The sequence below is a fragment of the Stegostoma tigrinum genome, chromosome 1 (assembly GCF_030684315.1).
Source record: "Stegostoma tigrinum isolate sSteTig4 chromosome 1, sSteTig4.hap1, whole genome shotgun sequence".
NCBI lineage: Eukaryota > Metazoa > Chordata > Chondrichthyes > Orectolobiformes > Stegostomatidae > Stegostoma > Stegostoma tigrinum.
The window spans coordinates 40894913-40908237 of NC_081354.1; the positions used below are offsets into that span (position 1 = coordinate 40894913).

Sequence of the window (13325 nt, forward strand, 5' to 3'; positions counted from 1 at the left end):
CTCAATTAGGTCCCCTCTCCTCCTCCTTTTCTCCAATGAAAAGAGACCGAGCTCAGTCAACCTCTCTTCATAAGATAAGCCCTCCAGTCCAGGCAGCATCCTGGTAAACCTCCTCTGAACCCTCTCCAAAGCATCCACATCTTTCCTATAATAGGGCGCCCAGAACTGGACGCAGTATTCCAAGTGCGGTCTAACCAAAGTTTTATAGAGCTGCAACAAGATCTCACGACTCTTAAACTCAATCCCCCTGTTAATGAAAGCCAAAACACCATATGCTTTCTTAACAACCCTGTCCACTTGGGTGGCCATTTTAAGGGATCTATGTATCTGCACACCAAGATCCCTCTGTTCCTCCACGCTGCCAAGAATCCTATCCTTAATCCTGTACTCAGCTTTCAAATTCGACCTTCCAAAATGCATCACCTCGCATTTATCCAGGTTGAACTCCATCTGCCACCTCTCAGCCCATCTCTGCATCCTGTCAATGTCCCGCTGCAGCCTACAACAGCCCTCTACACTGTCAACGACACCTCCGACCTTTGTGTCGTCTGCAAACTTGCTGACCCATCCTTCAATTCCCTCGTCCAAGTCATTAATAAAAATTACAAACAGTAGAGGCCCAAGGACAGAGCCCTGTGGAACCCCACTCACCACTGACTTCCAGGCAGAATATTTTCCTTCTACTACCACTCGCTGTCTTCTGTTGGCCAGCCAATTCTGTATCCAAGCAGCTAAGTTCCCCTGTATCCCATTCCTCCTGACCTTCTGAATGAGCCTTCCATGGGGAACCTTATCAAATGCCTTACTGAAGTCCATATACACCACATCCACAGCTCGACCCTCATCAACCTTACTAGTCACATCCTCAAAAAACTCGATAAGGTTTGTAAGGCATGACCTACCCCTCACAAAGCCGTGTTGACTGTATTTGATCAAGCCATGCTCTTCCAGATGGTCATAAATCTTATCCCTCAGAATCCTTTCTAACACCTTGCAGACGACAGACGTGAGACTTACCGGTCTATAATTGCCGGGGATTTCCCTATTTCCTTTCTTGAAGAGAGGAATTACATTTGCCTCTCTCCAGTCCTCAGGTACGACTCCAGTGGAGAGCGAGGATGCAAAGATCTTCGCAAGTGGCGAAGCAATTGCATTTCTCGCTTCCCAAAGCAGCCGAGGACAAATCTGATCCGGGCCTGGCGACTCTTATACTGAATGCACTAACCAATAAAGGCATGCATACCAAACACCTTCTTCACTCTCCTGTCTACCTGCTACTCCACATTCAAGGAGCTATGAACCTACACTCCAAGGTCTCTTTTTTCAGCAACACTCTCCAGGATCAGACGACTAAGTGTATTAGTCCTACCCTGATTTTCCTTTCCAAAATGCCGCAACTCACATATTTTTTAAATTAATTTCATCTGCCACTCCTCGGCCCATTGGCCCATCTGATCAAGATCCCGGACAAGGACAAAGGACTTGGAATTCAATGTTGTGATAAACAATATAGCTGAACAAAGTGGGTGAAAGTTTCTCTTGCTCCCAACACGATCTCGTCTATACTGGGGAGACCAAACACAGCCACAGGGACCGGTTCACAGAGCACCTCCGCTACGTGCACACCAACCAAGCCAAACTTCTGGTTGCCATCCATTTTAACATCCCCTCCCACCCCACTGGTGATGAGTCCATCCTTGACTTCCTCCACTGTCAGAGCGAGGCTGTACATGAACTGGAGGAACAACATTTGATGTTTACAGTGGGAGTTTACAGCCCAATGGCCTGAATATTGACTTCACAGGCTTCAAAATCTCTCCAGTCCCAACCTGTCCATCTTCTGATTCATTTATCCATTTCACCCTCCCCACTGGTCTACCTCTTACCTGCATCCACGCATCTCCATCCCACCTACCTTACCTCCAAGAGCCCCCCTCCTCCCTCTATTTATTTAGAACATAGAAAAGTACAGCACAGTACAGGCCCTTTGGCCCACAGTGTTGTGCCCTGGAATAATCCTAATCCAAAAATAAAATAACCCAACCTACATTCCCCTCAATTCACTGCTGTCCCTGTGCATGTCCAGCAGTCGCTTAAATGTCACTAATGACTCTGCTTCCGTGACTACCACTGGTAAACTATTCCATGCACTCATAACTCTGTGGGTGAAGAACCTCCCTCTGACGTCTCCTCTATACCTTCCTCCTAACACCTTAAAACTATGATCCCTTGTGGCAGTCAATCCTGCCCTGGGGAAAAGTCTCTGGCTATCGACTCTATCCATGTCTCTCATTACCTTGTACACCTCGATCAGGTCTCCTCTCTTCCTCCTTCTCTCCAGAGAGAAAAGTCCGAGCTCAGTCAACCTCTCCTCATAAGACAAGCCCTCCAGTCCAGGCAGCATCCTGGTAAACCTCCTTTGCACCCTCTCCAAAGCCTCCACATCTTTCCTATAACAGGGCGACCAGAACTGGACACAATATTCCAAGTGTGGTCTCACCAGGGTTTTGTAGAGCTGCAGCATAACCTCGCAGCTCTTAAACTCAATCCCCCTGTTAATGAAAGTCAAAACACCATATGTTTTCTTAACAACCTTATCCACTTGGATGGCAGCTTTGAGGGAGCTATGCACTTGAACACCAAGATTCCATTGTTCTTCCACACTGCCAAGAATCCTGCTTTTAATCCTATATTCAGCATTTAAGTTCGACCTTCGAAAATGCATCACTTCGCATTTGTCCAGGTTGAACTCCATCTGCCATTTCTCCGCCCTGCTCTGCATACTGTCAATGTCTCGCTGAAGCCTGCAATAGCCCTCGATACTATCAATGACACCTCCAACCTTTGTGTCATCAGCAAACATATTAATCCACCCCTCAACCTCCTCATCCAAGTCATTGATAAAAACTACAAAGAGCAGAGGCCCAAGAACAGAGCCCTGCGGGACACCACTCAGCACTGACCTCCAGGCAGAATACTTACCATCTACAACCACTCTCTGCCTCCTGTCAGCCAACCAATTCTGAATCTAGACAGCCAAATCACCCTGTATCCCATACCTCCTGACTTTATGAATGAGCCTGTTGTGGGGAACCTTATCAAATGCCTTGCTGAAGTCCATGTACACCACATCCACTGCTTGACCCTTGTCAACCTGTCTCGTGACCTCCTCAAAGAACTCAATAAGATTTGTGAGGCATGACCTGCCCCTCAGAAACCCATGCTGACTCCCTTTAATCATGCTATGCTTTTTCAAGTAGTCATAAATCCTATCCTTCAGAATTCTTTCCAAAACCTTGCTGACCACAGACATAAGACTGACTGGTCTGTAATTTCCAGGGATTTCCCTTTCTTGAAAAGAGGAACAACATTTGCCTCCCTCCAATCTTCCGGTACGACTCCCATGGAGAGTGGGGAAGCAAAGATCTTCGCCAGCAGCTTAGCAACCTCCTTTCTCGCTTCCCAGAACAACCTAGGATAAATCTGGTCTGGCCCTGGGGACTTATCAATCTTAATGTTTGCCAAAATTTCCAGCTCATCAACTTCCTCAATCTCAATCTGTTCAAGCCTGTTTTCCAGCTCCTCAAAGTTCTCATTCACAAAGTCCCTTTCCTTAGTGAAAACCAAAGCAAAAAACTCTTTTAGGGCTTCCGCTATCTGCTCAGACTCCACGCACAAGTTCTCTACGCTATCCCTGATAGGCCCTACCTTCTCCCTGATCATTCTCTTCTTCCTCAAGTATGAGTAAAATGCCTTTGGGTTCTCGCTAATCCTTCCTGCCAAGCCTTTATCGTGCCCCCTCCTGGCCCTAATTGGTCCACTTTTGAGCTCCTTCCGAGCAAGCCTGTAATCCTCTAAAGCTGTGCTCGACCCTTGCTTCCTCCACCTTACCTAAGCTGCCTTTTTCTTTTTGACGAGAAGCACCTCTGTTCCCGTCATCCAAGGCTCCTTAATCTTACCCCTTACCTGTCTCAGAGGAACAAATTTATGTATCACTCGCAACAACTGCACCTTAAACAATCTCCACATGTCTGTTGTGCCCTTTCTGTGGAACAATTGCTCCCAATCTGTACTTCCCAACTCCTGCCTGATAGTGTCATAGTTTCCTTTTCCTCAGCTAAATATCTTCTTCTGGTAACTGCTTCTTTCCCTTTCCATGGCTACGGTAAATGTGAGACTGTTGTGGTCACTGTCGCCAAAGTGTTCTCCCACCATCCTATTCTAGGCTACCGTCTCCCTCCCAAGTCCTGACGAAGAGTTTCAGCCCAAAACATTGACTGCCCTGCTCCTCGGATGCTGTCTGACCTGCTGTGTTTTTCTAGTTCCACTTTAATTGATGGAAGTTTCTCTGTAGGTGGTTTTTGTTTGAAGTGGTTGTACTAATAGCTGGGAATTTTAATTTTAATAATGAAATACATCTGCATTATGGAAAATCTAGTATAATTAATATTAACAAGGACCCTGGATTGACACAAAAATCAACTGGTTCACTAGTGGCATTTAAGGAAGTAAATCATCACGATTGACCGATCCATAACAATGTGGTTGACTCTCAAATTGCCATCTGAGCCACCCAGTTGTATTGAAGAGATAAAGGAATAATTGTTGGCCTTTAGTATATCCAATATTGTGTGAATGAATAAAGGAACAATAACCCACACTGTAAAATGCGAAGTGTGTTGAAGATTGCATACTCTAAAAGCAGACATGATCTTCTACCAACAAATATCAGATCAGAATGTAGACAAGCTTGAAGATGAAGTTTAACATGTAGTTAATGAATGTTGCTTCACACTGTCTGGCATGTCAATGGTTATAGAGCATTAATCAAGGTATTTAGATTTACTTAATTGATAGCATACCTTTCAGAAAGGATGCACAAATACAATGCATTTGCATCTGAAAAGCCTTTTGAATAATTCCATTAATGTACATATTTACAACTGTCAATAAAAGCCATATCCATTTTTTAGAAGCAGTGTTGCTCTTTTAAATCAATTATCCTTTATGAAATATAAACTAAATCTATAAGCATCTCCTGAAGAATTAAGGTAGTTTTATATCCTGTGTATAATATTTTAGATAAATAGATTTACATGTACATTACCTTACCCATTTGTAAAATATATTACAGGAAACAAATTGAGAAAGAGGGGTACTATTGAGTTCATGTGATAGTAATTGCATGTGAAAATCAGGGAATGTATAAAATCTGCTGGAGATCCACTATCACCCACTTTACAAAATTATAAAGCCAAGATCTGTGAAAGCCTTTCACTGAAAATGATTTTGTGTCCAAGTCCAATTAAAATTTAAAAACATACATGGATCATTAAAAGCTTTAAAAATCTTTTAAAATTGTGTGTAGTTTGCTTTCAAAATATGCTGAGTTGATTTCTATTTTAATCAGATTCCTCACCACTGAAGTATGAGCTATCACAACACTCTGCAGTATGTAAAAATTTGTGAATTGAAGAGGTCAGCTTTGGAATCCATTGTCTTGGCACCAAGAAAGTTGCAAGGTTGAACAGGTCAACAAACACTTTATATCGATCACTGAAATAGAAAATCAAAAAGAACAAAAAAACGTTTTACTCAGAAAACTCTGGTAACACTCAACAGGTCAGTTGCATCTTATGGAGAACAATAATAACTTCATGGAAGAGAATTTACAAGTGGGGAACATACGTGATATCCCACACACCCCGAATCATTCTAAAAATCAGCCAGCACTTAATACAATATGAAATCCAGCTACCCTGCGTAATAATATGCTGTGGATAGTCTTAATGAGACCAGAGTGGGACCTCAGGGACAGGGAAAGAGGAAGACAGGAGAAGTATCATCGGTGCCCTCAATGGTGGTACCCGCTTTATGCCAGACAGATGCCAGGCTGCCTTCCTTCTTTCCAGCCTCCCTTTTTTGTGAACATGTCATATTTAATCATTGTTGTGGAAGTCACATTTAAAGTATTGTGGCTATTTGGATTATGTGTTTAAAAAGGTCAAGGAAAAGGCATTGGAACTTCTTTTCAAAATTCACTTCTTGTAAACTCATGGTTTCAGATAAATGCTGATCTTATTTGGCAGGAATCACTTCAAGGAAAACACCAAACTTACTTAATGACTGGGAGAATGCTGTTTATTTGGATAAAGCAAATAATTGATTCGAGACCTCCTTAGAAGATTAGAATTTCCCTTAGTGGCAATCCTGAAATTCTAAGTCTTATATAATCTATTGTTGAAGTGAATTCTGTCCCCAAATTTGACTGTCAAAACCTCAGCAAGAACTCATTTCAAAAATGTTTAGGTGGCTGGGAATGGAAGTTTGAGGGAATGGTGTAAGGGACGGTAAAAATGAAGGTTATGTGTAAAAATGTTTATTCGCATTTGGACATCCCAAAGGCCCTTCTGATGAAGAAAATAGTTACCTGTTGACAACTTTATCAAAAAAATTGAACTGCCCTGATAGATCAGTAATGGCTACAGCTGAAATCTGTCACTAATGTGTACTTAGGGCATTTCAGTTAAACGATCAACATTTCCCCCTAAAATGAATTCAGAAACATAATTCTTCCAAGATAAGTATTACATCAACAAAACTAATACAGTATAGAAATTGAATATTGTTTTAAAAAGGCACCCTGTCAACGTTTTTTTTTGTCTAGCACTTATCAGGACAGATTTGCAAGAATACTAAAATTTAAAGGGAACAAAAACAGACCCTCCAGTCCACGCCAAACATTATTCCAAAATAAACTGGTCGCTGCTCCTTGTCCAGATCTCTCCAAACCTTTCCTATTCATGTACTTATTCAAATGACTTTTAAGTGCTGTTATTGCACCCACATCCACCATTTCCTCAGGAAGTTCATTCCACACATGAACGACCCACTCTATAAAAGATTTGCCAATGTCTTTTTTAAATGTCTCTCCTCTCACCTTAAAAATATGCGCCCTATTCTTGAAATCCACCATCCTAGGGAAAGAGCAACTACCATTAACGTTTTCAGAGATAATGGGAACTGCAGATGCTGGAGAATCCGAGATAACAAAGTGTGGAGCTGGATGAACACAGCAGGCCAAGCAGCAGGCTTTTGTGCTCCTAAGATGCTGCTTGGCTTGCTGTGTTCATCCAGCTCCACACTTTGTTACCATTAACTCTATCTATATCTCTCATTATTTTAAAAACTTCTTTCAGGTCACCTCTCAACCTCCTACACTCCAGTGAAAAAGGTCCAAGCTCTCCAACTTTGCTTTATAACTCAAACCTTCCATACCTCCAACATCCTGGTAAATCTCTTAAGCCCTCTCCAGCTTGATAATATCCTGCCTACATCTGGGTAACCAGAACTGGACAGAGTATTCCAGAAGAGGCCTTGCCAACGTTGTGTACAACCTCAACATGACTTCACAACTTCCATACTCAAAGACTGAGCAATGAAGGCAAGTGTGCCAAATGCCTTTTTAACCATCCTGTCTATATGTGATGCAAATTTCAAAGAATTGTGTGCATGTACTCCTCAGTCCCTCTGTTCTACAACACCAACTAAGGCCCTACCAATAATTGCATAAGCCCTACCCCTGTGCAAACTTTCTAACCATGTCTTCTATATTCTCATGCAAATCATTTATATACCTGGTGCTATGATGTGGCCATAACAGAGACATGGGTTTCTCATGGGCAGGAATGGTTGCTGGATGTTCCAGGGTTTAGAGCATTTAAAAAGAATAGGGAGGGGGGATAAAGAAGAGGGGGTGTAGCACTCTAATCAGAGAGGGTATCACAGTTACAGAAGCTTCCATTGTTGAGGAAGATCTGCCTGCCGAGTCAGTTTGGGTGGAAATTAGGAACAGCAAGGGAGTAGTCACCTTGTTAGGGGTTTACTACAGGCCCCCCAATAGCAGGAGGGAGATTGAAGAAAGCATAGGTCGGCAGATTTTGGAAAAGTGCGGATGTAGTAGGGTTGTTGTAATGGGTGACTTTAACTTTCCCAATATTGATTGGAACCTCCTTCGAGCAGAAGATTTGAATGGAGCTGTTTTTGTAAGGTGTGTTCAGGAGGGTTTCCTAACTCAGTATGTTGACAGGCCGACGAGGGGAGAGGCCATTCTAGACTTGGTGCTCGGAAACGAGCCGGGGCAGGTATCAGATCTTGTGGTGGGAGAGCATTTTGGTGATAGTGACCATAACTGCCTCACATTCTACATAGCTATGGAGAAGGAGAGGATTAGGCAAAATGGGAGGATATTTAATTGGGTAAGAGGAAACTATGATGTGGTTAGACATGAGTTAGGAAGCATGGACTGGGAGCAATTGTTCCATGGTAAAGGCACTATAGACATGTGGAGACTGTTTAAGGAACAGTTGTTGCGACTGATGAATAAATATGTCCCTCTGAGACAGGCAAGAAGGGGTAAGATAAAGGAACCTTGGATGACGAGAGCGGTGAAGCATCTCATCAAAAGAAAGAAGGTAGCTTACATAAGGTGGAGGAAGCTAGGGTCAAGCTCAGCTCTTGAGGATTACAGGCAGGCGAGGAAAGAGCTCAAAAATGGCGTGAGGAGAGCAGGAGGGGGCACGAGAAAGGCTTGGCAGAACGGATTAGGGAGAACACAAAGGCATTTTACACTTATGTGAGGAATAAGAGAACGATCAAAGAAAGAGTAGGGCTGATCAGGGATAGCATAGGGAACTTGTGTGTGGAGTCTGAGGAGGTAGGGGAAGGCCGAAATGAGTTTTTTGCTTCTGTCTTTACGAAAGAAACGAACTTTGTAGTGAATGAAAACTTTGAAGAGCAGGTGTGCATGCTGGAATGGATAGAAATAGAGGAAGCTGATGTGCTGAAACTTTTGTCAAACATTAAGATTGACAAGTCGCCAGGCCCAGACCAGATTTGTCCTCGGCTGCTTTGGGAAACGAGAAATGCAATTGCTTCGCCACTTGCGAAGATCTTTGCATCCTCTCTCTCCACTGGAGTCATACCTGAGGACTGGAGAGAGGCAAATGTAATTCCTCTCTTCAGGAAAGGAAATAGGGAAATCCCTGGCAATTACAGACCAGTAAGTCTCACGTCTGTCGTCTGCAAGGTGCTAGAAAGGATTCTGAGGGATAGGATTTATGACCATCTGGAAGAGCATGGCTTGATTAAATGCAGTCAACATGGCTTTGTGAGGGGCAGTTCATGCCTCACAAACCTTATCGAGTTCTTTGAGGATGTGACTAGAAAAGTTGATGAGGGTCGAGCTGTGGATGTGGTGTATATGGACTTCAGCAAGGCATTTGATAAGGTTCCCCATGGTAGGCTCATTCAGAAGGTCAGGAGGAATGGGATACAGGGGAACTTAGCTGTCTGGATACAGAATTGGCTGGCCAACAGAAGACAGCGAGTGGTAGTAGAAGGAAAATATTCTGCCTGGAAGTCAGTGGTGAGTGGGGTTCCATAGTGCTCTGTCCTTGGGCCTCTACTTTTTGTAATTTTTATTAATGACTTGAATGAGGGGATTGAAGGATGGGTCAGCAAGTTTGCAGATGACACAAAGGTTGGAGTTGTTGACAGTATAGAGGGCTGTTGTAGGCTGCAGCGGGACATTGACAGGATGCAGAGATGGGCTGAGAGGTGGCAGTTGGAGTTCAACCTGGATAAATGCGAGGTGATGCATTTTGGAAGGTTGAATTTGAAAGCTGAGTACAGGATTAAGGATAGGATTCTTGGCAGTGTGGAGGAACAGAGGGATCTTGGCGTGCAGATACATAGATCCCTTAAAATGGCCACCCAAGTGGACAGGGTTGTTAAGAAAGCATATGGTGTTTTGGCTTTCATTAACAGGGGCATTGAGTTTAAGAGTCGTGAGATCTTGTTGCAGCTCTATAAAACTTTGGTTAGACCACACTTGGAATACTGCGTCCAGTTCTGGTCACCCTATTATAGGAAAGATGTGGATGCTTTGGAGAGGGTTCAGAGGAGGTTTACCAGGATGCTGCCTGGACTGGAGGGCTTATCTTATGAAGAGAGGTTGACTGAGCTCGGACTCTTTTCATTGGAGAAAAGGAGGAGGAGAGGGGACCTAATTGAGGTATACAAGATAATGAGAGGCATAGATAGAGTTGATAGCCAGAGACTATTTCCCAGGGCAGAAAAGGCTAACATGAAGGGTCATAGTTTTAAGCTGGTTCGAGGAAAGTATAGAGGGGATGTCAGAGGCGGGTTCTTTACACAGCGAGTTGTGAGAGCATGGAATGCGTTGCCAGCAGCAGTTGTGGAAGCAAGGTCACTGGGGACATTTAAGAGACTGCTGGACATGCATATGGTCACAGTAATTTGAGGGTGCATACATGAGGATCAATGGTCAGCACAACATCGTGGGCTGAAGGTCCTGTTCTGTGCTGTTCTGTTCTATGTTCTATGTTCTAAATGACAAACAAAAGAGGACTGAGAACTGATCCTGGTGAACCACCATTGGTCACAGGTCTCCAATCCGAAAAGGAACCCTCTACTTACACTTAGAATCGATAAGATCATCGTATCAAAGAGCACGTCCTTTTGACTGTTCACAGAATTCAAAATATGAGACTTAATTTTATCATTTCCTTTTAGTTAATTGCGAATTGCATCTTTTTTTTAAGGAGGAATTCTCAACAGATCTTACTAAATGTAGCTCATTAACTATCTATTTCATAATAATGATGTCCCTCACATCTGGTTCTATCACCATCTCATCATGTGTTACTCCTACTAAAATTGACCACACACTGAAAGGATGGTATTCTTTACTCCCGAAACCATGTTTAATAGCCTGTTGTGCACCTACAGAAGCACTGTTAGTATGAAGCATGGTTCCTGATATTTGTCCATGACACAGCAGAAAGGGAAGTTGGCACCTACTTTGCAGCAAAGGACCTCAAGGTCCTTTGAACAGAGCTGTGCATCCTCGAGAGGAGACACCGTTTTTACCCAGGAGCAGCAGTGGTGACCACACCTGCAAACTATGTGACAGATAGTAGGAACTGCCGACGCTGGAGAATCTGAGATAACACGGTGTAGAGCTGGATGAACACAGCAGGCCAAGCAGCATCAGAGGAGCAGAAGAAGGGTCGCAACCCAAAACATCAGCTTTCCTGCTCCTCTGATGCTGCTCGGCCTGCTGTGTTCATCCAACTCTACACCGTGCACACTATGCCAGCCTGGGTTGTGGTTGATAACCAGATCAGTGCAGTCTGAATCATATGGAGAAATGGCCAAAGAAAGAAGGCGAACGCTGTCAACTCTCCAGCATAAGTTCCACAATCTTCTCCCCAAAATCTCACACACACTCTATTCTGCTACTGTACCCACCTCCTACCAAGGCTCATGCTGACTACATTCACTATTGCCTGTAAATTCTTTCGAACTTGCTCTCACCACTCTAGCCCCAACACAACTAATTCTGCATGCACTTTGCGTCTGTCTCCTCTGCACCAAAAGTGACGTACACTTTCATCTTTCCTAATACTTGCCACTCTCTCCATGCAAGAGAAAAACAGCCACAAAAGGTCAGAAAGATTCAAGACAGATAATAGGCTACTTGATATTGGGCTTTTCACCCTTTACATTGAGCATGTTCTGACTCTGGCCACCCTGGTAGTCTGAAACATATTGGACTTATCCTCAATTTACTGTGCCAGGGTATCCTGACTGAAGACTATCTTCCTTCATTTGACTGAAGACTGCTAACAACCATGAGGAGATTCCTGGCCTTTTTTTTAAATACTAAACATCAAGACAGAGCAGAAGTATTTTAAGCATTATAATAAGTGCAAAAGGCAAGGCAAGGAAGTCAGGATGCTACGAACCTCCAGGGAGGCTCAGAATGAGTGAGAAGTATGACAGCAAACAAAGATCCTAGACATTCAACTGGTCACATCTATGTTCCTAAGCACACAGTGTCCTTGCAGCATCATGACAATGAAAGTTGCCAGAGTAGCCTGAAGTTCAGCACTGACTTAGAGAAGAGTCCTGGAATTTGATTGGAGATGTATCTTGAGGAATCTTAGAGGCTGGCACATGTTGAATGGCAATGACTGTGGATGTGAGGTGTGTGTGTGGCTGATACCCATGCAGCATGCCTGAAATGTTGGCACTGGGTGACCAACACACCAGCTGTACACAGCCAATGATGAGCTGAACATAGAACATAGAGCATAGAACATAGAACATAGAACATTACAGCACAGTACAGGCCCTTCGGCCCTCAATGTTGTGCGGACCTGTCATACCGATCTGAAGCCCATCTAACCTACACTATTCCATGTACGTCCATATGCTTGTCCAATGACAACTTAAATGTACCTAAAGTTGGTGAATCTACTACCATTGCAGGCAAAGCGTCCATTCCCTTACTACTCGCTGAGTAAAGAAACTACTTCTGACATCTGTCCTATATCTTTCACCCCTCGATTTAAAGCTATGCCCCCTTGTGCTCGCCGTCACCATCCTAGGAAAAAGGCTCTCCCTATCCACCCTATCTAACCCTCTGATTATTTTATGTTTCAATTAAGTCACCTCTCAACCTTCTTCTCTCTAATGGAAACAGCCTCAAGTCCCTCAGCCTTTCCTCGTAAGGCCTTCCCTCCATACCAGGCAACATCCTAGTAAATCTCCTCTGCACCCTTTCCAAAGCTTCCACATCCTTCTTATAATGCGGTGACCGGAACTATACACAATACTAAAGTGCAGCCGCACCAGAGTTTTGTACAGCTGCAGCCTAACCTCTTGGTTGCGGAACTAGATCCCTCTATAAATAAAAGCTAAAACACTGTATGCCTTCTTAACAGCCCTGTCAACCTGGGTGGCAACTTTCAAGGATCTGTGTACTTGGACACCGAGATCTCTCTGCTCATCTACACTGCTAAGAATCTTACCATTGGCCCAGTACTTTGCCTTCTGGTTACTCCTACCAAAGTGCATCACCCCACACTTGTCCGCATTAAACTCCATTTGCCACCTCTCAGCCCAGCTCTGCAGCTTATCTATGTCTCTCTGCAACCTACAGCATCCTTCGTCACTATCCACAACTCCACCGACCTTAGTGTCGTCTGCAAATTTACTAACTCATCCTTCTACGCCCTCATCCAGGTCATTTATAAAAATGAGAAACAGCAGTGGACCCAACACCGACCCTTGCGGTACACCACTAGTAACTGGTCTCCAGGATGAACATTTCCCATCAACTACCACCCTCTGTCTTCTTTCAGCAAGCCAATTTCCGATGCAAACTGCTATATCTCCCACAATTCCATTCCTCCGCATTTTGTACATAGCCTATTGTGGGGAACCTTATCAAACGC

At 43.7% G+C, this 13325-nt stretch overlaps 1 protein-coding gene across 2 annotated transcripts in view; it reads right to left on the minus strand.

Annotated features, from left to right (window-relative positions):
* Positions 1 to 4745: 4745 nt before the first annotated feature.
* Positions 4746 to 13325, minus strand: part of LOC125454629 (tryptophan 2,3-dioxygenase-like) — an 85648-nt gene continuing 77068 nt past the window's right edge. For both annotated transcript variants that reach the window (XM_048536889.1, XM_048536031.1), the window contains one exon: positions 4746 to 5556. In XM_048536889.1, coding sequence (XP_048392846.1) covers positions 5480 to 5556 — 77 coding nt within the window. In that variant the 3' untranslated portion in view covers positions 4746 to 5479. The remainder of the gene's footprint in view (positions 5557 to 13325) is intronic.